General features: G+C 38.4%; 1 protein-coding gene across 9 annotated transcripts in view; it reads left to right on the top strand.

Moving 5' to 3' along the window:
• The window catches only part of PHF20L1 (PHD finger protein 20 like 1), a 54,572-nt gene extending 41,089 nt beyond the window's left edge, over nucleotides 1-13,483 (top strand). For 6 of the 9 annotated variants that reach the window (XM_034063185.1, XM_034063100.1, XM_034063130.1 and 3 more), the window contains 7 exons: nucleotides 786-950; nucleotides 1,317-1,498; nucleotides 3,423-3,522; nucleotides 5,725-5,920; nucleotides 6,302-6,671; nucleotides 10,136-10,301; nucleotides 11,604-13,483. In XM_034063185.1, the coding sequence (XP_033919076.1) occupies nucleotides 786-950; nucleotides 1,317-1,498; nucleotides 3,423-3,522; nucleotides 5,725-5,920; nucleotides 6,302-6,671; nucleotides 10,136-10,301; nucleotides 11,604-11,746 (1,322 nt within the window). In that variant the 3' untranslated portion in view covers nucleotides 11,747-13,483. The remainder of the gene's footprint in view (nucleotides 1-785; nucleotides 951-1,316; nucleotides 1,499-3,422; nucleotides 3,523-5,724; nucleotides 5,921-6,301; nucleotides 6,672-10,135; nucleotides 10,302-11,603) is intronic. The other 3 variants (XM_034063067.1, XM_034063243.1, XM_034063158.1) reach the window with 1 other exon arrangement.
• Nucleotides 13,484-19,125: the final 5,642 nt, after the last annotated feature.

Below are 19,125 nucleotides of genomic sequence, written 5' to 3'. Positions count from 1 at the left end.
TGGAACCCATTGCAAGAAAACTCTAGATACAGGTGGTAGCATCTGCTTTTGGGATGAAAGTGTAGCAATGTGATTACTCCTCTTCAAAGTAGTAAGTTCCAAGAGGAGTAAATAGCTACTCTTAATTATCGTTTGACCAGCATAAGACAGACATAAGACCTGCTCAAGTGGGTCCAGAGGAGAGGAGCAAAGATGATCAGAGGCTGGAGCAGCTTCCTTGTGAGGACAGGCTGAGAGGCTGTTTAGCTTGGAAAAGAGAAGGGCATGGGAAGACCTTGTAGCAGCCTTTTAATACCTAAAGGTGTCCTATGGTAAGGATAGGGATGGATTGTTTATCAGGGAATGTAGCGATAACAGCTTTAAATACAAAGAGGGTAGATTTAGGTTAGATATTAGGAAGAAGCTCTTTACTGTGAGGGTGGTGAGGAGTTGGAACAGGCTGCTCAGAGAAGTTGTTCAAGGCCAGGTTGGTTGGGGCTCTGTGCATTCAGAGATGGAGGCTGGGGGAAGTTAAATGGGTAATGCTTGACTTAGCTATTACACTTCATTGTTTCATGCTAGATCTTTAAAAAAATAAAATGTTAAGAAGAGCTTTTGCGTTCATATTTACAGTTTCATCATCCTAATACCTCAATGTTGATATTAGCTACTTCTGAATTTAATGGAAATTAGATATGCTTATATGAAATTAATAATATATATCATATAATTGTTAATATATACTTCATATTTTTTTCATTTGTCATAAACTTTACTTTTGTAACAGCAATTTATTTCCTTTTCAGATTATTCAGATTATGAAGATAGCTCTGTTGAGTACTTGGACAGGTGCTCCTCTCCATTAACGCGGTCCTCGGGGAGCTCTCTGACTCTGCGCAGTATGTTCTCAGAGAAGAATACATCATACCAGTATCCAAGAGCTATCTTATCTGTTGACCTTAGTGGAGAAAGTAGGTTGGCTGAACAGCAGCTTTCAATCTGTAGGTTTAATAATTTAAGAAAGAGATTTTTATGAAGGCAGTAATTTGGTCTACCTTTGGGATTGGAGCTATAAATATGGTAACTGATTTATACTTCATCTATTTAAATTAGAATTCTTACGCTCCTCAAGCTGTTCTTCACTGTACATGCTTCGGTTAAGAGTTGTTACTCTGCTTCTGAGGAGATCACGTTAAAGGTATTTTGCAGAATTCATCAAGAAATGCAGTATGTTAGTATTTTGCTATATGAAGGTTAAGAGTTTCGACTGACCCCCCTGTATGTCTCTCAACTATTGTGTCTCTGCACACAGTTTCACATGTATTTATTTTTACTAGACCTTTCAGATATGGAGTTCTTGGATGATTCCTCTACAGAGAGTTTGTTACTTAGTGGAGATGAATACAATCAGGATTTTGATTCAACTAACTTTGAAGAGTCTCAGGATGAAGATGATGCTCTAAATGAAATTGTTAGATGCATTTGTGAACTGGATGAAGAAAATGGCTTTATGATTCAGGTAAAGAAATTTGGGGGTATATTTTCTGTATGAATGTCTTGCTTGTGAAAGGTGTCTTTTTGATGTGTTGGAAACTCAAGTTATGTAGAGAGCTGTAAATAGAAGTGAGCAATAACAGTATTTGTGCAATCTGTATTTGGCATTGCTCTATTCTGTATAGAGCAAAACTTACTCTAGGATGAATTTTCTCTAAGACTTTGATATGTAGAATAGGTTTGTAAGAAAAAGTAACTTTTTTCTTTATAGCCAGTTAGTAAATTTGGAATAAAATCTCCTTTCCTGCACACAAATCATGGCTTCTGTCCTCAGACTATCCCAATTATACAAGCTCTTCTGGTTTGGCCTTTGTGCTTTGCAATACCTGATGTAGAAATGGCTCTGCTCACTGTAAATATATCTGAGCTGTATACAAGACCTCTGCTATACAGACATTAATATTATCAGTAACTTTGATGTGTGTGTGATGTGCACGCTTCATCTTCAGAATAGCACTTCTCAAACTAGAATAACTAGCTGATCTTAGAAAGCACTAAGTATTTCATCTTAATTGGTATAGAAAAAAACAGAAAGAAGAGCATACGGTGTCTGCACAGCATTCAAGTGCTCATGGGTTGTAAATCCTGCTGGTTTTTGATTTGTACTCCAATGAGGGGAGCATTTCCCATCTAGTGATGAATGATTTTGAAGTCTTTGTCTCAAGGAATTCATAATACAGCGATTAGATCAGATGCAACCAACAGTGAGGAAGACCTTGGTTGTCAATAACTTTAAAAAAGCCTTGAACTTCCTATGGGTTTTCCCCCCCCCCCCCCACTAAAAAAACAGGTTTGTATTAAACTATTAATGTGGTACAGTTTCTGTTGAAAATATGGGGCCTTTTTAGTTGAGATTTGAAGGAGGCAAGGATGGCTCTCCTGTCCTGGCTTAATGGACTTTTGGAAATGACAGGAGTTGAAAATGAAGGACACAAAGACTGTCCCTGGGAACACACTGAAATTCATTGCTGTGTTGGAGGAACTAAGCAGGAGCTCAGTTATGGTCATAATGGGGAAAAATGGAGTGGTGTAGAAACCTGTGGAGAGAGGGGGAGAAATTGTAGCCATTGCAGTATGACAAGAGGAAAGATGACTTTGATGTTTTGAATACTCAAAAGCATGGCAAAGAGGAGAGACTTTCAGAAGGGACCAGCAGATGTTTAAGACACAGGCAAACACTGAGTTGAGCAACTGAAATGTATTTTTAAATGGGAGTTTCCTGCCCATTTCTAGAGTCCAAGTGACAGCCTGATTTTTTTCCTCTTTATACTTTGTCTCAATGAGAGCAACCAATTTGCTGTTTCTAGGCCCTCATGTCTTACCACTTCTATTTTGCTCTCCTGTTCTCTTGTTTCTCCTCTTTCATTTTCTCTCCATTTTCTTTTTCTTTTAGATTTTCCATTGGTGCGATATTAAAAACACATCTTTCTAGCGCACTGGAGAGATGCTTTGTAAATATATATATTTAAACTGAAGAGTTTTCTACTTTTCACTGTTATGCTGTAATGTATTACATTATCTTTCTACTTTACTGTAATATTATACTCCTGTTTTATGTTTCACTACTAAATATTTAGGTGCTAAAATACTGGATTTTGTAATAAAATATTATTAAATATTATATCTTTGACTTTTTCTATGGTTTGTTTTTTTTCCTCCCCCCCAGTCTGGAAGTTGTGGTTGAGGTAACTTTCAGAACTAGAGCTCTTTTTTAGCTTGATGTCTTTGCCTACCCAAACACAAATTGCCCAACTAAAATAATCTTACTCAAACCAGCTATTTAAGTTAAACTGCTGTTCTCTGCATTTTGACCACAAGAAATAGCTTCTGATTTTTGAATCTCCTTATCTCAGTTTTAGTTTTTCCTTTTGTTTTGTTCCTGATGGCAGTGTGAAGAATGCTTGTGTTGGCAGCACAGCGTATGCATGGGACTGTTGGAGGACAGCATTCCAGAGCAGTACATCTGTTATATCTGCAGAGATCCACCAGGTACGAGCAAACCACCTTTATCTGCAGCTGTCTGCTTGGGATTTTTAAGCAGAGATTTTGTGTATTGCTTAAACTGTTAAAGCTTTGTCTGTTTTGTGTTATTTGTCATATTTTCTTGGGGCAAGTGATTCTAGGTTTGGCTTTGAGCAGAAACTTACTTTCCTGTTAGTAGCATCTTGTGCAGCTATGCTACATCTTATTCATGATCTCAATTACCATCACTTTACTTCTTGAAACTTAATTACTCCTTAACATTAGTGCTTTTTTATGTTAGTGTAGTCTGAAAAGCCTTTTTTAAACAAATCATTCTTGTTCAGCCCTCCGTTTGCCTATACTTGGAGGCACATCCATTCATTTCCATATCTCCTTAGAGAGGGCCAGTTCCTGTGGTACACTCAGCTGTGCTGAGGGCTACTTATTACTTAATTATTAATATTATTAATTATTAATAGGAATTTTATATGTTTGCTTTTGTCCAGTATTATGTAAATAAAGGCGTGGAGCTGAAATGTGAAAATATGGAAATAATATATAAAATTTGAAAAAATCTAGCACTTTTAAGGGTAAATGCTAGCTCTCAACACATCTTGAAGGTTGTTAGGGTAAGCTTGATAAGAAGTAGGGAAGGTCTGTTTACTTCTAAACTGAATACATTTGATTAGGAAGATTCTGGTTTAGAGTTATTTTGTCTGTAAACCCATTTTTCCTACCAGTTAGTCGGAGGAAAGAAAGTACAATTTGTCAGGCAGAATGCTAATAACTGTCTTACAACTGATACAAATGCACATATGTGTCTTCTGGTGAAGCATCCAACAGTCCAAATGTCTCTAAAGGACGGTGGGACTGCATTCCAAAATTTACTTTTGTTCTGAATTTAGGAAATGAAATCTGAAAACTGCAGAGTGTAAAATAGCACAGTTCTGATTCATCATTTCCAAGGTGAAAATTCAGGAAGATAGGGTTGGAAAGATGTGGCTTTTCCATTTGCCCCAGTCTGAATCTAAAAGGATGGTGTACAGTGTTGTTTGATAGTTGTGTGTGGTGTACTTTGAGCAGTGAAGCTTTTTCTTATTAAAGCCAACTAATTTGTCTTGTGTTCTTTCCCTGCGCTGTACTAGGTACTTTGTTATCCTCTGCTATGCAGGGACTGCATCCCTAATTTTTATCTTCTCTCCCTTCCTAACCATTACTTCTTTTCTTTCTGTGTCAGGAGAAAAAGGTCATTCACAATGTCAGTATTTTAAAGTGTATTGGGATAATGGGCAGAAAGGAGATAGGGTATTCTCCTGAAAGGTATGAAGGGCTTCCATCAACCCATTCGTTGTTCTGTATATGATGATAGTCTGATATGAAATGGAGTGTAACATATTGCAGTTACTCAGTTTGTCTGGGTTCCTCATTGTAAACACTAGCATTAGAATAATTCACATTATACATCTTGAGTTTTGGTTTTTTGGTTTTGCTGGTTTTGGTTTTTTAAATGGCTATTAAGTTACGATAGAAGAAGTAGCTAAATACTCATTGATGCCTGTTGGGTTAAGACTATGGATGTTGCCATAGAATGGGAGACCAAGAGGCGCACTTACATCAATACCCTGTCTAGTAGTGTCTGGTACAAAGGCACCTCAAAGTAGAATGCAGGAGCAATGCTGGCAGGTAACTTTGAAGTGTCTGCTTTTCATGCAGCCTTCTCCTGGCTTCTGATAGATAGATAATGATTTCAGTATTGAAACAAACTTTCTGTTTTGGATATGTCCGTAAAAAATCCACACTCTTAACATTTTCTTGGTAACTTAATTTTCTTTTTTTAAAAGTAAGTTGCAGTAATTAGATAAATAAAATGTCAATTTAAACCATTTTTTTTGCCAGTTAGATTGATCATAGCACAGTTCTTGGTATCCTGGACTTTGACTGGAGAGGCGATGAGATTTTATTTCCAAATGCCATTTAGAGGGGACTTAAGATTTCAGATTTATTTTTTGGTTTTGTAAGTTTTAAAGTTTAAAGTAAGTTTTAAAGAGCTTCCTCTTAATTCATGAAAACTGAATTTTAATGTATTAATAACAAGATCTTGAATCATTCTTTCATATATGTTCGGAGACGTTTAGGAGAGTACAGCATGTAATTATAGCACTCTAGTTATTTAAGACTAGTTCTGCTGTGGCTTTAGATGGCCCTCAATTTGTTTGTTGCTTACACCAGGTCAGAGGTGGAGTGCCAAATATCTTTATGATAAAGAGTGGTTAAACAATGGACACATGTGTGGATTATCATTTCTGAAAGAAAACTACTCTCATCTTAATGCCAAAAAGATTGTGTCAACGCATCACCTACTTGCGGATGTGTATGGTGTAACTGAAATATTGCATGGACTGCAGCTGAAGATTGGGATACTAAAGTAAGTATCAGTGCAGGGTTTATTGTCTATGTATTTAGGTAGCAGAGGCTACCATTATTCCGTGTGTAATAAGCTCTCACATTAAAGTTCTTTCTTGTATAATAAACACTTCAAATGCAAGATGTAGAGTACCCTCAGCTTGAGCAAGAGTTGTGTTCAGCATGGTGTATTAGGATTATTAGTGATGGTTTTAATTACTATTTTTAATAGTCAGTTTCATGTTAAAGAGATATTCTGGGTTTATTCTAAATTGATAAGTGACCTAGGAATACTTGCATGTTTGATAATGGTGCTTCCCGATAGCTGTGATCTTATAGCAGAAGTGGACACTTTATAGTTCATTCTCTATAATTTGCTTTTTTTTTCTCCCCTGTGTTCCAGAAATAAGCATCACCCAGACCTTCATCTCTGGGCTTATTCAGGGACACGAAAAGAACAAGAGCCAATAACTATTGGGGTAGAGAAAAAATCAGTGACTTTGCCAGATGCTGTTAATCCACCTGAAAGGACGTGTCGCAGTCAAAACCATAAAGAGCCACCCAGTATACCCCAGAAGATGGAAGAAACGTACATCACAAGTGAGCACAGTTACCAGAAACCGCAGAGTTTTGGTCAAGACTGCAAAGCAGTTGCTGACCCTATGAGCTCAGATGATGAAGATACAAGTAGTTTTGATGAAGATCAGGAATTTCACACAGAGAATAAAAACTGTTTACAATATTCTTTTAAAGATGGTGGCATGAATGAGCAGGTAAGTATCATTCTTCCTCTGGGAAGTTTCTTAGTTGGAAAAATATGCTCAAGGTGATAAAACTCAAGCACATACAAGTATTTAGAAACTTCCATTGCCAGAAGTCAACATATTCTGTCGAGTAAGTCAGCAGAAATCATTAGAAGCAAAAAGTTGTATCACTGGACTAGTTTCAGGTGAAGTATGCCCATTTCAGCTGGTGAATGAGATGTGAAGTATGGTTAAAGTATTGCCCATGCTAAAACTGTTTATACTCAATTCACTGGTTGTGGGGGGTGGTGTGGAACTCCTATGCTTAAAATACAGGATCTTGGAACAGAAGGTAAGTGGTTTTTGCAAGGTGAGGAAAATGGGACAGTTTTCTCTTCTCAGTTCTGCTTTCTATATTTCAGCTTCTGTTGTTAAACTACTACTTTTAATTATTATTGTACTGTATTCTTTTAATAGCAACACTATCTACAGTTATGTCCATAAGGAGTGTCCAACAAATTTCACCTTGTGCACCTTCTTTTGAGCCTTTTGTATTGTGTATTTCTTCTAATTAAACATTTCACAGGTTTATAGTCAGGATTGTGTTTGGCTACTTAAACATCTTGGGTTGCATTAATGGTTTCAATCCATTGCTTAATGGAAAAGGTCTGAAGCTTGTTGGTCTGGTTTTAGTGAAGAGTTCTCTGAGCAAACACCCAAAGTGAAGCAATGCTTTCTGTTTTCTGCAATGACAACTGTGTGAGAAAAAATTGCCCAACTTACTCTTCTTTGAAGTACACTTTCTGGTGTGGAAGAAATGAGTAAGATGTGTCTCTTCTAGTTTGAAATGTGGCATGTAAGCTATATAGTCTGAATGGGAAATTTTGGCTTATTCTAGATGGGAATAATTTTGTATACTAAATTGCAGGATTATAGTTTGTATAGTAAGTGGACTTGCAGCAGTGTGAAATGGATTTTCCTTCCAACAGTAGCTTAAATTGTCATAAATAGTATCAGTTCATCTGGAATTAAAAGTAAATACGTGTGAGGAGTGAAGCAAAACTAATGTTTTCTTCAGAGACTAAAGCAGATATTTAAAAAGCTGCATGCTCTCTGTTTTAAACCAAGAGGAGATCTGTTTTGGGGTAGTATCACAGTATTCTTTCCTTAGTTCTCCTTGTCAGTAGTCAGCCTTGATACCTGAAATGAGGTTTTCTGTCTAGAGTTAGTATGTATTTAAAAGCACTCCTGGGTTTTTCCATAAGCCTGTTTGTACTTCCCGTAAAACCAAGAGGACACTGAGATTGAAGCCCTTTTTTTACATGAAATAAGTTCTCTGTAAGGTGCCTTCTTCACCTCTCCTTGTCAAAGTTTTGGTTGGGGCTTTAGTTTCTCCTTGCATCCTGCAAAGCCTTAAATGTTCTGCTGTTTGATACTGTTTTGTCTTAACCTAATCCACAGTTCTGTTACATATCCTTTTCTATAAACAGTGTTCAGATTGACTATTATCAAGTTCCTTTTTGGACTACCCATCATTTAAAATTACACTTTGTTTCCTAGTCCTTGCTTCTGAAAGAATGATCCTTCCCCATCTGAACCTCACATTTCTTTCTTTCTCAATAAGCTCAATAAGTACAGGCTCGTACTCTGCTTCTCTTACTACCCCTGCCAGCACCCCCTGATTGCCTACACTGGCCTTAGAGGAGGACCTGTCTGACCTTGTGGTTCTGTTGCTTTTCTCAAGGAGCATTTACTAGCCATTTGAATAAATACAGAGGTCATTAAAAGGGTGTGTTTGTGTGTGTGGGGGAATCTTTTATGATGTTATTTAGATGTTATTTAGCTTTAAGATTTTCTCCGACAGTGCAGTGGTCATCTAAAAGATTTACCATAACCAGATGATATGGTTTAGTGTGAGGTGTCCCTGCCCATGGCAGGGGGGGTTGGAACTGGATGATCTTAAGGTCCTTTCCAACCCTAACTATTCTATGATTCTATGATCTTGGTTTTAGAATGGTGCACTTGGATCCTCATACAGCACTGGAAAAATGACATTAGCCTCTTGTGCTTCTAGAAAGGGTCTGAAAATTGTAAGAAGGAGGGTATCTCTTATTTATGATGGAATTACCCTTTGTAAGATTATTAACAGTTTGAATAGTGAAAACATTGTGGAAGCAAATGTGATGTCTTGAGAGAAGAAAGATTTTTGTATTGGAAAGGTTGTAGAATTTAGAGTCTTCCTATGGCTTCTCAAATCTCTCTGTGATAAATAACTTTAACTCCTTTAATGCGTATTTTGAGTATTGACCATACTTGTTCTCCAGATTTTCTCATAAAGCTGCCAGCAGGTTGGTCCACGTGTGATCTGTTTTTTTTAGTAGATTTTAAAAATCTTTTTGTTTTGATGGGTTTTAGGTTTTGTTTTTCTCAATAAGTAACTTAAAATCTGTCAGTTCCTATTCTCCCCCTCTCTTCTCACTCTTCCTATTATTGACAGAAAGACATATTTTAAGAACAAAATGGTGTTAAGTGTGCTGTTATGAGTTGTGGAAAAAGAAATTAGCTGAGCACTTCATCAGAGAAGTGTATTAATACAGTAAAATAAGCTTCTTATTCTGGCATTTGCCATGAACCGACATTGTGAACACACATAGCCAGCATTCTAGTTCCTAAAATAGAATCGTAAATAGTGAAAAAGCATCAGCTCTGAAATCACAGTGGATAGAAAATGGAAACTGTGAATCCTGCTAATTAATAGAGATACTGAACATTTAAACTCATTAAATCTGGTATATCTCCTTTGGTCGTTTTCATTAGCTGAAATGCCAAATACAGAAAGATGAGGAGCTTGCTATAAGGATACTAATTAATTCAGAGCAGTTAATCTTCCTCAGAGACTCCTTTTGCATAACTGTGCATATTATTGCCCTTGTAACTAACCCCAGGCGTGTTCAGTTCTGACCCAGACTTGTGCTTGCAACTCACATGGAACCATAGCAATGGTAGGAAGTCTTTTGTCTTAGTGAACAAATGGAATGGCCAGCAAAATAGTGACTTTTGATATCTTGGATATTAATTCATTTTAGGCATATTTGTCTTAATTTTCTAGAAACAAACTTAGGGTTTTGCATATTTTTGGTGGACCTGTTCAGTTCAGATTTCATTATTTAACTGATGCTTTATATAAAAAGAGCACAGAAATGCAGTCTGTCTTACTACATTAAAGTGCTTAAGCTGGTAAACTTCACCTCTTGCCTCACTCCTCCAGTGCTATATATACTCCTTTGTATGGAATTTGCATTTTGTTTTAGTCTATTGCTGTATCATGGTACATGGCTTTTTGACTATGCTTTTTGTCAAGTAGACAGAAGAACAATTCTAAACCAGCATAGTTTGTTGTGTGACAAGTGTTGAAATCAGCACCTGAAAGCAAAGCAAACGTAAACCAAACCCTCTTAAATGGCAATTTTTTTCTTTCTGTTGCTCCTATGAAGAAGAATTCTGCTGAAGGAAACACTGTGTTTGTTTGTAATGAAAGAAAAGGCTCAGAAGAACAAGCGGACACACATCTTCAATGGCAGCTAAATCTCCTTACCCATATAGAGAATGTACAGAATGAAGTCACCAGCAGAATGGACCTGATTGAAAAAGAAGTTGATGGTAACTGCATTGCTAGATACTTGTTAATACACCTGTAACAGCATCTTTGATAGCCACTGTATTGTGTGATCTGAGGCACTGAGGATGCATTTTTAAGTATTGCATTCAAATTCAGGTTCCAAAGTGATAATCAGAACCTGCAGCCCCACACCCTTCCACAAGTTTTGAATGCCCAATAAAGTAGCTTAAGCACTCAGGACCCCTGAAATTTACCTTAAGTTTGTGATATTGGGTAGAATTCAGAAAGCTGAGATAACTTATCTAATGTTTATCCAGATATAGATCATAAAGTTGATGGATTTTTCTATGCCTAGAGTGGTTTTGGCCTGATTGTTCTAGCAATTGACAATATTTAGGGACAAAGATGTATTCATTCTGCCTTCAGCTTTGCTTTGCTATATATCAGTAAGACAAATCGGGCTTCATTAAAAACCTTCTGTGGAGTTGTAGCAGAGGAGTAAATATTACAGCACATAAGTTTACTCATCAGTTGTAGAAACTAAGAATGAGGCAAGCTTTTAGTCTACTCATAGGAGTCCTTAATTATCTTTTGACAAATAAAATTGTCTTATTTCTATCTGCAGTTTTACTTTCAATATTCCTGCTAGTCCTCTAGGCAGTATTTCTAGGCTAAGAGGATTGATCTTTTCCCTTTGTCTCTACAAGCATAGAAATTCCTTGAAATCATTTGTTGAAGATTGGAAAACCCTTCTGTAATCTGGACCTTGTAAGCAGGAGCCTGTTAAAGTGACAGAAGCCTTGTGCTTAAGGATTGTGTTTTCTGTTGCAGAACTGTCATAGCTATATCATAATGAACTGAGGTTTCTTTTACCTGCGTGAATAATAAACTGTTAGCTACAAGTATAATTTGCCCCTAGAACCTTTGTATAGTAACAATCAAATCAGAAAATACATTTAGATTGTTCAAGTGAGGTGTGGATTTGGTATGAGTTGGTGTTTCATGGAATTGTGTGGGAACGGACCTTAAAGCTCCTCCAGTTCCAACCCCTGCCATGGGCAGGGACACCTTCCACTAGAGCAGGTTGCTCCAAGCCCTGTCCAGCCTGGCCTTGAACACTGCCAGGGATGGAGCAGCCACAGCTTCTGTGGGCAACCTGTGCCAGTGCCTCAGCACCCTCACAGGGAAGAACTTCTTCCTTATACCTAATTTCTTCTTTTAAGCAAAAATCACAGCCTCAGTACATTTTCCCTTATAAGAGACAGAGTAAGAAAGTCTAATTTTAATGAAAGCTGTTTCTTTGAAGACTTATTCTAATCAACTTCTTCCTTTTCCTTCTGTAGTTTTAGAAAGCTGGCTTGATTTCACTGGAGAACTGGAACCACCAGATCCTCTGGCAAGATTGCCTCAGCTCAAGCGACGGATCAAACAGCTCTTAATTGACATGGGGAAAGTACAGCAAATAGCGACACTTTGCTCTGTATGACAAAAGGAAGAATAAAGAAATAAAAATAGGATCTTTACGGTGAATTTTCTTACTAGCCACAAGACTGACAGGAAGTCAGCAAAAAGCTGAGCATTTATCTGGTTCTTTGCTGATTAGTAGCCTGAAGCTTTAGAGAGGGGAATTTAGAGTAAGGAATCTCTCGTATTGAAAATCTGAATATGCAATGTCCAAACTTCACAATGTAACATAGTTCATACTGAAAAATGCTGATATGATTTGAACATGATAAACAAGAAAATCCCCCACCCCCCACTCCCTCCCAAGGAAGTTCAACAAACAAAAACTCGGTGAAGAACAATACTACTGTTTGGAAACCTTTGGCAAATAATATCTAACTTAGCATTATCCAGCTGGAGTTCTTGGGAACTGCTTTTTTAATGAATCCCTCTTGTCTTGCTAGTAAAAGATAGACACAGAGAGATCTGTATCCTCTCTACAAGGGAAGTTTTTAGGTTATGTCCTTCACGAATGTTCAGGAAAGCAAACATGTTAGTTTTGATTTATTTTTTTTTTGAAAGAAACTACTTATCATGGTCTCCTTTTTAAACTATTTTTAAAAATAGGAATCCTTATTACAGCACCCTTAGGCTCCTTTCAGACACAAGTGGCAAATAGTGGTCAGATGTGCCAAATAATACTTAAAACCACTGGGATGAGAATCTGGTTATGACTTACATGAAGGTTTTTTCCAAAGTCCTACTCGGTGCCAGCAATCCATCCAAAATTGTATCTAGTTTATATTTCTTTATGTTCTATTGCAGTGTTCAGGGTTCAAGGTACATTTTTTGTCCTGGGAAAGCTCTGTTCTGGTGTTGGCCCTCTGAAACTTTACCATCCTCAGCTGGGATGAGGAATGACAAGAGCAGCAAATCTGGCTGTGGCTGGGAATATGCTAAACCACTAGAGTAAATCTCACGAGATACATGATCCGAGATGTTTTAATGAAACCTTTCAGCTTCAGTGGATGAAATGTCATGAAACCAAAGGCAACCTGCTCGCTCTGTTAGCTCTTGCTGGATTTTGAGCCCAGGACTTTCCCTGTGCTTCTAAGTTGTCGCTGTACCCAGTGCTACACACACATTTGTATGTGTATGTATATGTGTATAGCTACACATGTACATATATGCATACTCTCTACATTTATACCTACACATGTCTAGTTTTGTTACAATAGACTCTGAGAACTGGTGGTTAACATGAAATGTTACCTTTTAACAAGCAGTTTCTAAAAATGAAAATAATGTATGTACAGGTTTTGAAATTTGTAAAATATGACTGTTAAAAGGAGGCTATTTAACTGGTGACATTAAGATACTTGAACATTTTATGCCTCACATCTGTTTATCAGTTCTAGTTATCTGTATAAATGCATTTTAGAACCGATAGACAGTAAACTTGAATTTACCTTTTGATAAAGAGTACAAGCCACTGTACATTCAAAAACTATTTAAATTTGCAAACACACTGTTCTATATGTAAGGTACTGTATGTAAAACTGTTTATTAAAACTATTCTGCATACTCTCCATTTTCCACTGTTCTTCCTGATCTGCATACAACTGTAATAATGATTGTTCTAATGTACAGACCGCCAAAAATAATCTTGGAATGCCTTTTGAGGATGCATAACATTGAAATATGTGCCAAAGATGGATTATCTGGGAAAGACTTTGCAGGCAGTGCATTGAACTTTTATGATAGAACCATTATTGAGGAAGCAAGCAGTTCATTGCTGAACTAAACCTACCCCAACGTTTCCTGTTTGTCTATAGCATCTACAGTGAGTTATCACTATTGATGTCCAAAGTAAAATGTAAACCCCTGTTACAAGGTGGTTGCTATTTAAAAAGTCTTGCCACATCAAGCTTGTAGGAGACATTGCAGAGCTGCATGGTAACATGGAAGTTAATTATGGAATGATTGGCAACTTCATAATGCAGAAAGAACACAAGAGCTGAGGAGCTGTTGACATTTTTATAGCAACTGTTAATAAATGAAATACTCTGTTATGTAGTTGGATGCTTAAATAACTGCTTCAAACAATATGAATAGTTGAGTGACCTACTTGCTTTGGGATATGTGAGACTCTTCTATATTATTCACTTGCTGCATAACCTTGAATGTGGTACTATGTAACAGAAGTGTAAATCCAGATGAATTGCTTTGAAACAAAGTGGAGTGTATTTACAGACTCTATAGAGCATACACTGTAGCAACATTATGCAATGTGTGTGATATAATGTAATTGTAAATGTTACTGAAGGTGGAGGTGGACCCGGAGATTTCAAGTGAGAGGATGGAGGTTGCATTCTTAGTGCAGAGATGAAGGAATGGTATCCTGAAAAGGAAATACTAAGGTTAAAAGTTTGCTGTGAGCTTTAATTTGTCTTCTGTTTGTATTTGTAATGGTCTCTCAATTTACATGAGTGTGTATGTAATCGTCCCTCAGGATCCTGCCTTATTGGGACGGACTGTGCTTACAAGAACAAGCAATCAGCCCAGTACTTCTTTTATCTTAATTTCTTATGTAGTCACATATTAGATCCCTGCAAGCACTCATCTCTTCTGTGGCACAATCTCAGTGTCCTTTTGGACCATGCTGTGATACATCATGTACTGCTTGAATGCTTCACAGGCTTGTCCGAGTTTGCTTTCTCAAACTGTGATGTTAGTCTCTACCATGTGAACATTGAGTTTTGGCTCCAGATTCTCAAGTATTCAAAGGTTTGTGATGCTTTTGAAGTATTTTCTTCGAACACTTACAAGTCAAGTGCCATACAAATGCTAAGTGTTTTGCACAGAATGGAACCTACAGTCGATTGCTTTGCTCGTGTGCCAGTCAAACCTGATGTGACCTGGTTCAGACCAGTATCGCTTCCAGTCAGCCTTATTGAGAATCTTCCTGTAGGCATTGTTTTCTGTCTTCCTCTGTAAATAAGCCAGGGATCTACACACAGTGTATTTGCAACATCATTTATTGAAGTGTGAATTGCAGTCACTGTATAATGGAGGCAGACCCACTTGGAGGAAGAAATAGTGTAGGGCAGTGTGAGGAGTGGTTTTGATATGTGTGTGCAGAAGGGTAACAATTATATATTTGCAGCATTCTTTTAACCTAATATAAGTTCTTTATAGCAATAAATTAAAGGGAAGTGCCATTGTACTGAAGCCTCTTGTGATTTCACAGGGCTAAATGGCAATCTTGTGGAGCCTTTAAATGCCCAGCTTTTTGCCTGAGGGTTGTTTTTATTCATGGTGGTATCAGGGTGATTTGTTTCAAAGCTGCCTTCCTCTGACTGTACTGTGGGTATCTACGTAGGAATTCTGCATTTTCAGTTGCAGTGATGGCAATAGGACATCAGTATTGCGGTCATAAATGTACTCTTGGTGATGTGATCAGATGGGCTGCCTAGGAAAATGGAGATACTTCAAGTCATGGCAGGGAATGGGTTGGAAGATGCTTCCTGCTAACTGTAGGTTGAGTAGTGCCCGTATTTTGATATTCTGGCCTTAGATACATAGGTCTTTGTTCACTGTAATTTGCAGTGGTAGAAGCCTGTGGTCCTCTTTAGTTAAAGGTGGTTGCAGCTTTCTGATAGATTTCAAGTGGTTGCTGGGTGGCAAAGAACTGAAACTGTTCTTTAATGGGTGCAGTCCTGTATGGCTGACACCCACCTGTCTCAGTTTTGTCTCTGAGCTTCCCCATGTGCTCCTCATCTGATCTGCATCTTGCATCTGTTTTTCCTTCTCCAGCTTTCAGCACTGGCTTCTTCTGTGATGCCTGGAGGGTTTCACTCCTCTGTTCTTGTGCCCAGTTCTTTATGGCTGCTGTGGGAAGCACTCCTAGAGGAAGGTCTCCTCTGCTCTTCTGGCCTCAGCCTCCAGTGTGTGCTGTGAGTTGGGTACAGTTGGAGTGTGTGGACCGTAATCTAATGTTCAGATGTTTTTGCTGCTTCTTTTTAGTAAGAGACTCCTGATCTCTTTCTGCTCCCATCTGGCTTCTGACTTAACTGGGCTTGAATGACTATGGCAGTAAAATCCCTCTGGCACTGCTGGGCTCTAGCACTCTGTACCAAACTGAAGGCAGGGATGTGAAGGAGTCACTCAAACATCACAGTTAAAATAGGAAAGTATTTTGGTGCTTGCAAATCAGAACATTTTCCCTTTGTATTTAAAGGAAGCTACAACTGTTTTCTTTGCTGAAACTTCAACACGAAGCGGATCTTGAGCTGAACTGGAGCTTCATATAAATATCAACAACAAAAGTAAGGGGTGAGAAGGACTCTGCAAACAGGGGCTTCATAGCAAGAAGTGTGCAGTGAGGCTGGCTGGACTTTGTCCTGTGGTTGTTCTGTGGAGGTGCTGATGTGTAAAGGAGGTGAATGCAATGATGCCATTCATTTGCAGACAGGACCCGTCTTTGCCCTGTTGGTTTATGACACTGGAACTGTAGGTTTTCTCTTTACTGCTTAGAAGTATTATAGTACATGCACCTTAATTTTGGAGTGCTTATTAAGGCCAGAGGATTAATCCCTTTGAAATGCCCATTGCTATTCTCACATTTTATGAGCTGACACTGTATTTTCCCCTCTTGTACTGAGTGTGTATGGCTTTAGGTGATGATTTTACAGAGGATGTTTGAAATACTTCAGTAATGATTTTTATTATACTGTGCTATGTGCACTGGGTGTGGGGGTCTGTCTTTAGCAATAAGTATTATACACTATGTGTATATCTGTTTATATATGGAAAATGAGTATGAAGCATGTAATGATGGTGAAAATACACTGCACAAAGAGCAGGCTGTGCATTTGGCAGCCATTCTGCCCCAGCCTGAGCAGCCCAAATGAAAAATTGGAGACCACATGGAGAAAAGGAACTCCATGAAAAACGGTTCAGGAGTGAATTTCCCTTTTCATACGCACTGGGCCTGTGTGTAAATGGTAGATGAGCCAGCCTTATTCTATGAAGTGAATAACTAGAGCTAATTCAGTTGCTGTTTACATCCAACAGCAGCCTTCTCTTCTTTAACACCTCTATTCAGCTGTGGCCATGTGCGTCAGTGTATTGTCACTAAACACTCTGAAAGAGGCAGCAGTGCACTATTATTATATCTTCTGTGAGAGAAGCAAAATACATTCTCCTGTGATTTGTTTTTTACAGTAGCAATAATGTTGACTGCATTCTAATACTCACAATAAAGGTCTGTTGAGATTGTTACGTGCCTGGGCTCCCGTTCAGTGGACTTCTGTTTCTGTGAGCTGGTGAGTGCTTGTATGTGTTTTAAAACATCAGGGAATCTTCAGTTGTGTTTTTAGCCTCTAGTCACTAAGCTGTATGCAGCTGATATTTGTTTGTATACATTGGGAATCTTCACTTTTATTTCAGCCTGTAAGCAAATTACGCAGTCAGTAAATCATTTGCAGTACTCACACACTGTGTGGTAAAGTAATTGGAAGGTTTTTCTCTTCCTGAACTGCTTTGGTGTTTAACAGGTTCAGTCAGGGTTTGAGTTCTGTAATGCACTCAGTAGTTAAGAGATGATGTCTTTCAAGGCCAGGTTGGATGGGGCTTGGAGCAACCTGGTCTAGTGGAAGGTGTCCCTGCCCATGGCAGGAGGTTGGAACCAGATGATCTTGAAGGTCTCTTCTAACCCAAACCATTCTATGGTTCTGTGATTCACAGTGATGGCATCTCTGTGGGCAGGCGTCTGCCTTCTGAGGGTGTTTCTAGTTTTGTGCCTTTGCACAATGTCTTTACAACAGAGCTTAAATTTGCTTTTAATTAATTTACCTTAATACTTCCCACCAACTGTTGCTCAGGACTCTGCTGGAGTAGAAAACAAGTAAGAAGCAATGCTAATAAGGAAGTTCTTGTGGACATCCTGCCATCCAGGGTGTAAACCATGAGCAGCACATGAATGAAATTGGATAGAAGCTGAACAAGTTACTAATGCAGAGGAGTTATGTTCACAGCAAAAATAGATACAATCATGTAATATAATAGATATAATCATGTAAACTCAATCAAAATTTCAACTCTGAAACAGTTTGAACATTATTGAAGGGTCAGTCTCAGAGATGTCTCTCACATTAAAGATACAAGGCGCTATTCAGATCTTGGAGTAATACACCAAAACGCTTCTTTCTAGTTATCAAGAAGAGGTTTCCTGAGTCTGACCAAACATCTGCGCAGCCCAGTGTCTGATCTTCAGTAGTAACACAGTGTCGGCATCTGTTAAAGCATCTGACTAGAAAAGATCTTTACAAATAGGTCTTTCACTTCTGCTAAAGTGAGGTTTCCTTCACCAAAACCCTCATAAAGACCATCAGTTTTATCAGTCACTGACAGATCTGTGCTCCATGGGCTTCATCTGTCTTTTGTTCATTCGTTTCAGCATCAGGTAGCATCCTGAATTCCACAGCCTTGTGCTGTGGCACAAGGAGTTGTGTTTGCCCTTGAACTTGCTCTCTGACTCCATTGGCTGTACTTATGCTGTTGCCTTCAGTTTGGAGAAGGTGAAGTTATTGTGTTATTGAAAGGACCAAAAGTGGTTGTGTCCTACTGAGACCAGACATCTGGCACCCAGTTGCTGTCCTTGTGTGACTGGTGGTATCTTTCCTCAGTGTGTTAGCTTGCTTTTGTCAAACACTGAACTGATCCAGTGTGCACATCTGCCCTTTGTTCCATTGTGGGCTGCAGATCTGGCTTCTGCTTGGGGCTGCAAAGCAATCTGCATCCCAGAGGCTGTGTGACTGAAAGAAGCAGTTTTCTACCTTGCATCACTGTGGTACTGTTAGATAAAGGAAAACTGTGATCTCCAGTGGATAAGTAAGAGAAAAGGCATTTACCTCTCCTAGAAATGGTTCATTTCTGCAGGGACAAAGGCAAATTCAGACGTTCTTACATGGGCTTCTTTAGGTTCTGTGGCCACCAAAGGCACGTTGCTAGATGGCTTATTGAACCACAATCCTCTGTGAAGTCCTCTGCCCACTCCTCTCTCTTAGCCAAGTTTAGTGTAGAGGTTACTGTAACTTCCCCATTGATCTTTGAATCTGAAGAAGGTGTCATGTATGAAGTGAATGAAACTCACATTATCTGCTGGGGCTCTGCTTTTCTCCTTTATCATCTTTCAATTTTGTACTGCATGAGGACTTCTTAAAACCTAATCAGAGATGGCAACTTCTTGTTACTGTTATTTGTGCCAAAATCAGTCAAAGAGGATTGAGACTAATGGCTCATGGTTAGGAAGAACCATAGCAAGTGTAAAATGTTGTTCACCTCTATGTATGTGTAGTAAGCTCCTAACTAATGGTGTTAGATAGCATTCTTACAGAGTTTTCTTACAATGTGGGGAGG

Source organism: Melopsittacus undulatus, chromosome 1 (genome assembly GCF_012275295.1).
Source record: "Melopsittacus undulatus isolate bMelUnd1 chromosome 1, bMelUnd1.mat.Z, whole genome shotgun sequence".
In the NCBI taxonomy this organism is placed as follows: domain Eukaryota; kingdom Metazoa; phylum Chordata; class Aves; order Psittaciformes; family Psittaculidae; genus Melopsittacus; species Melopsittacus undulatus.
This window is presented reverse-complemented; position numbering and strand designations above follow the sequence as displayed.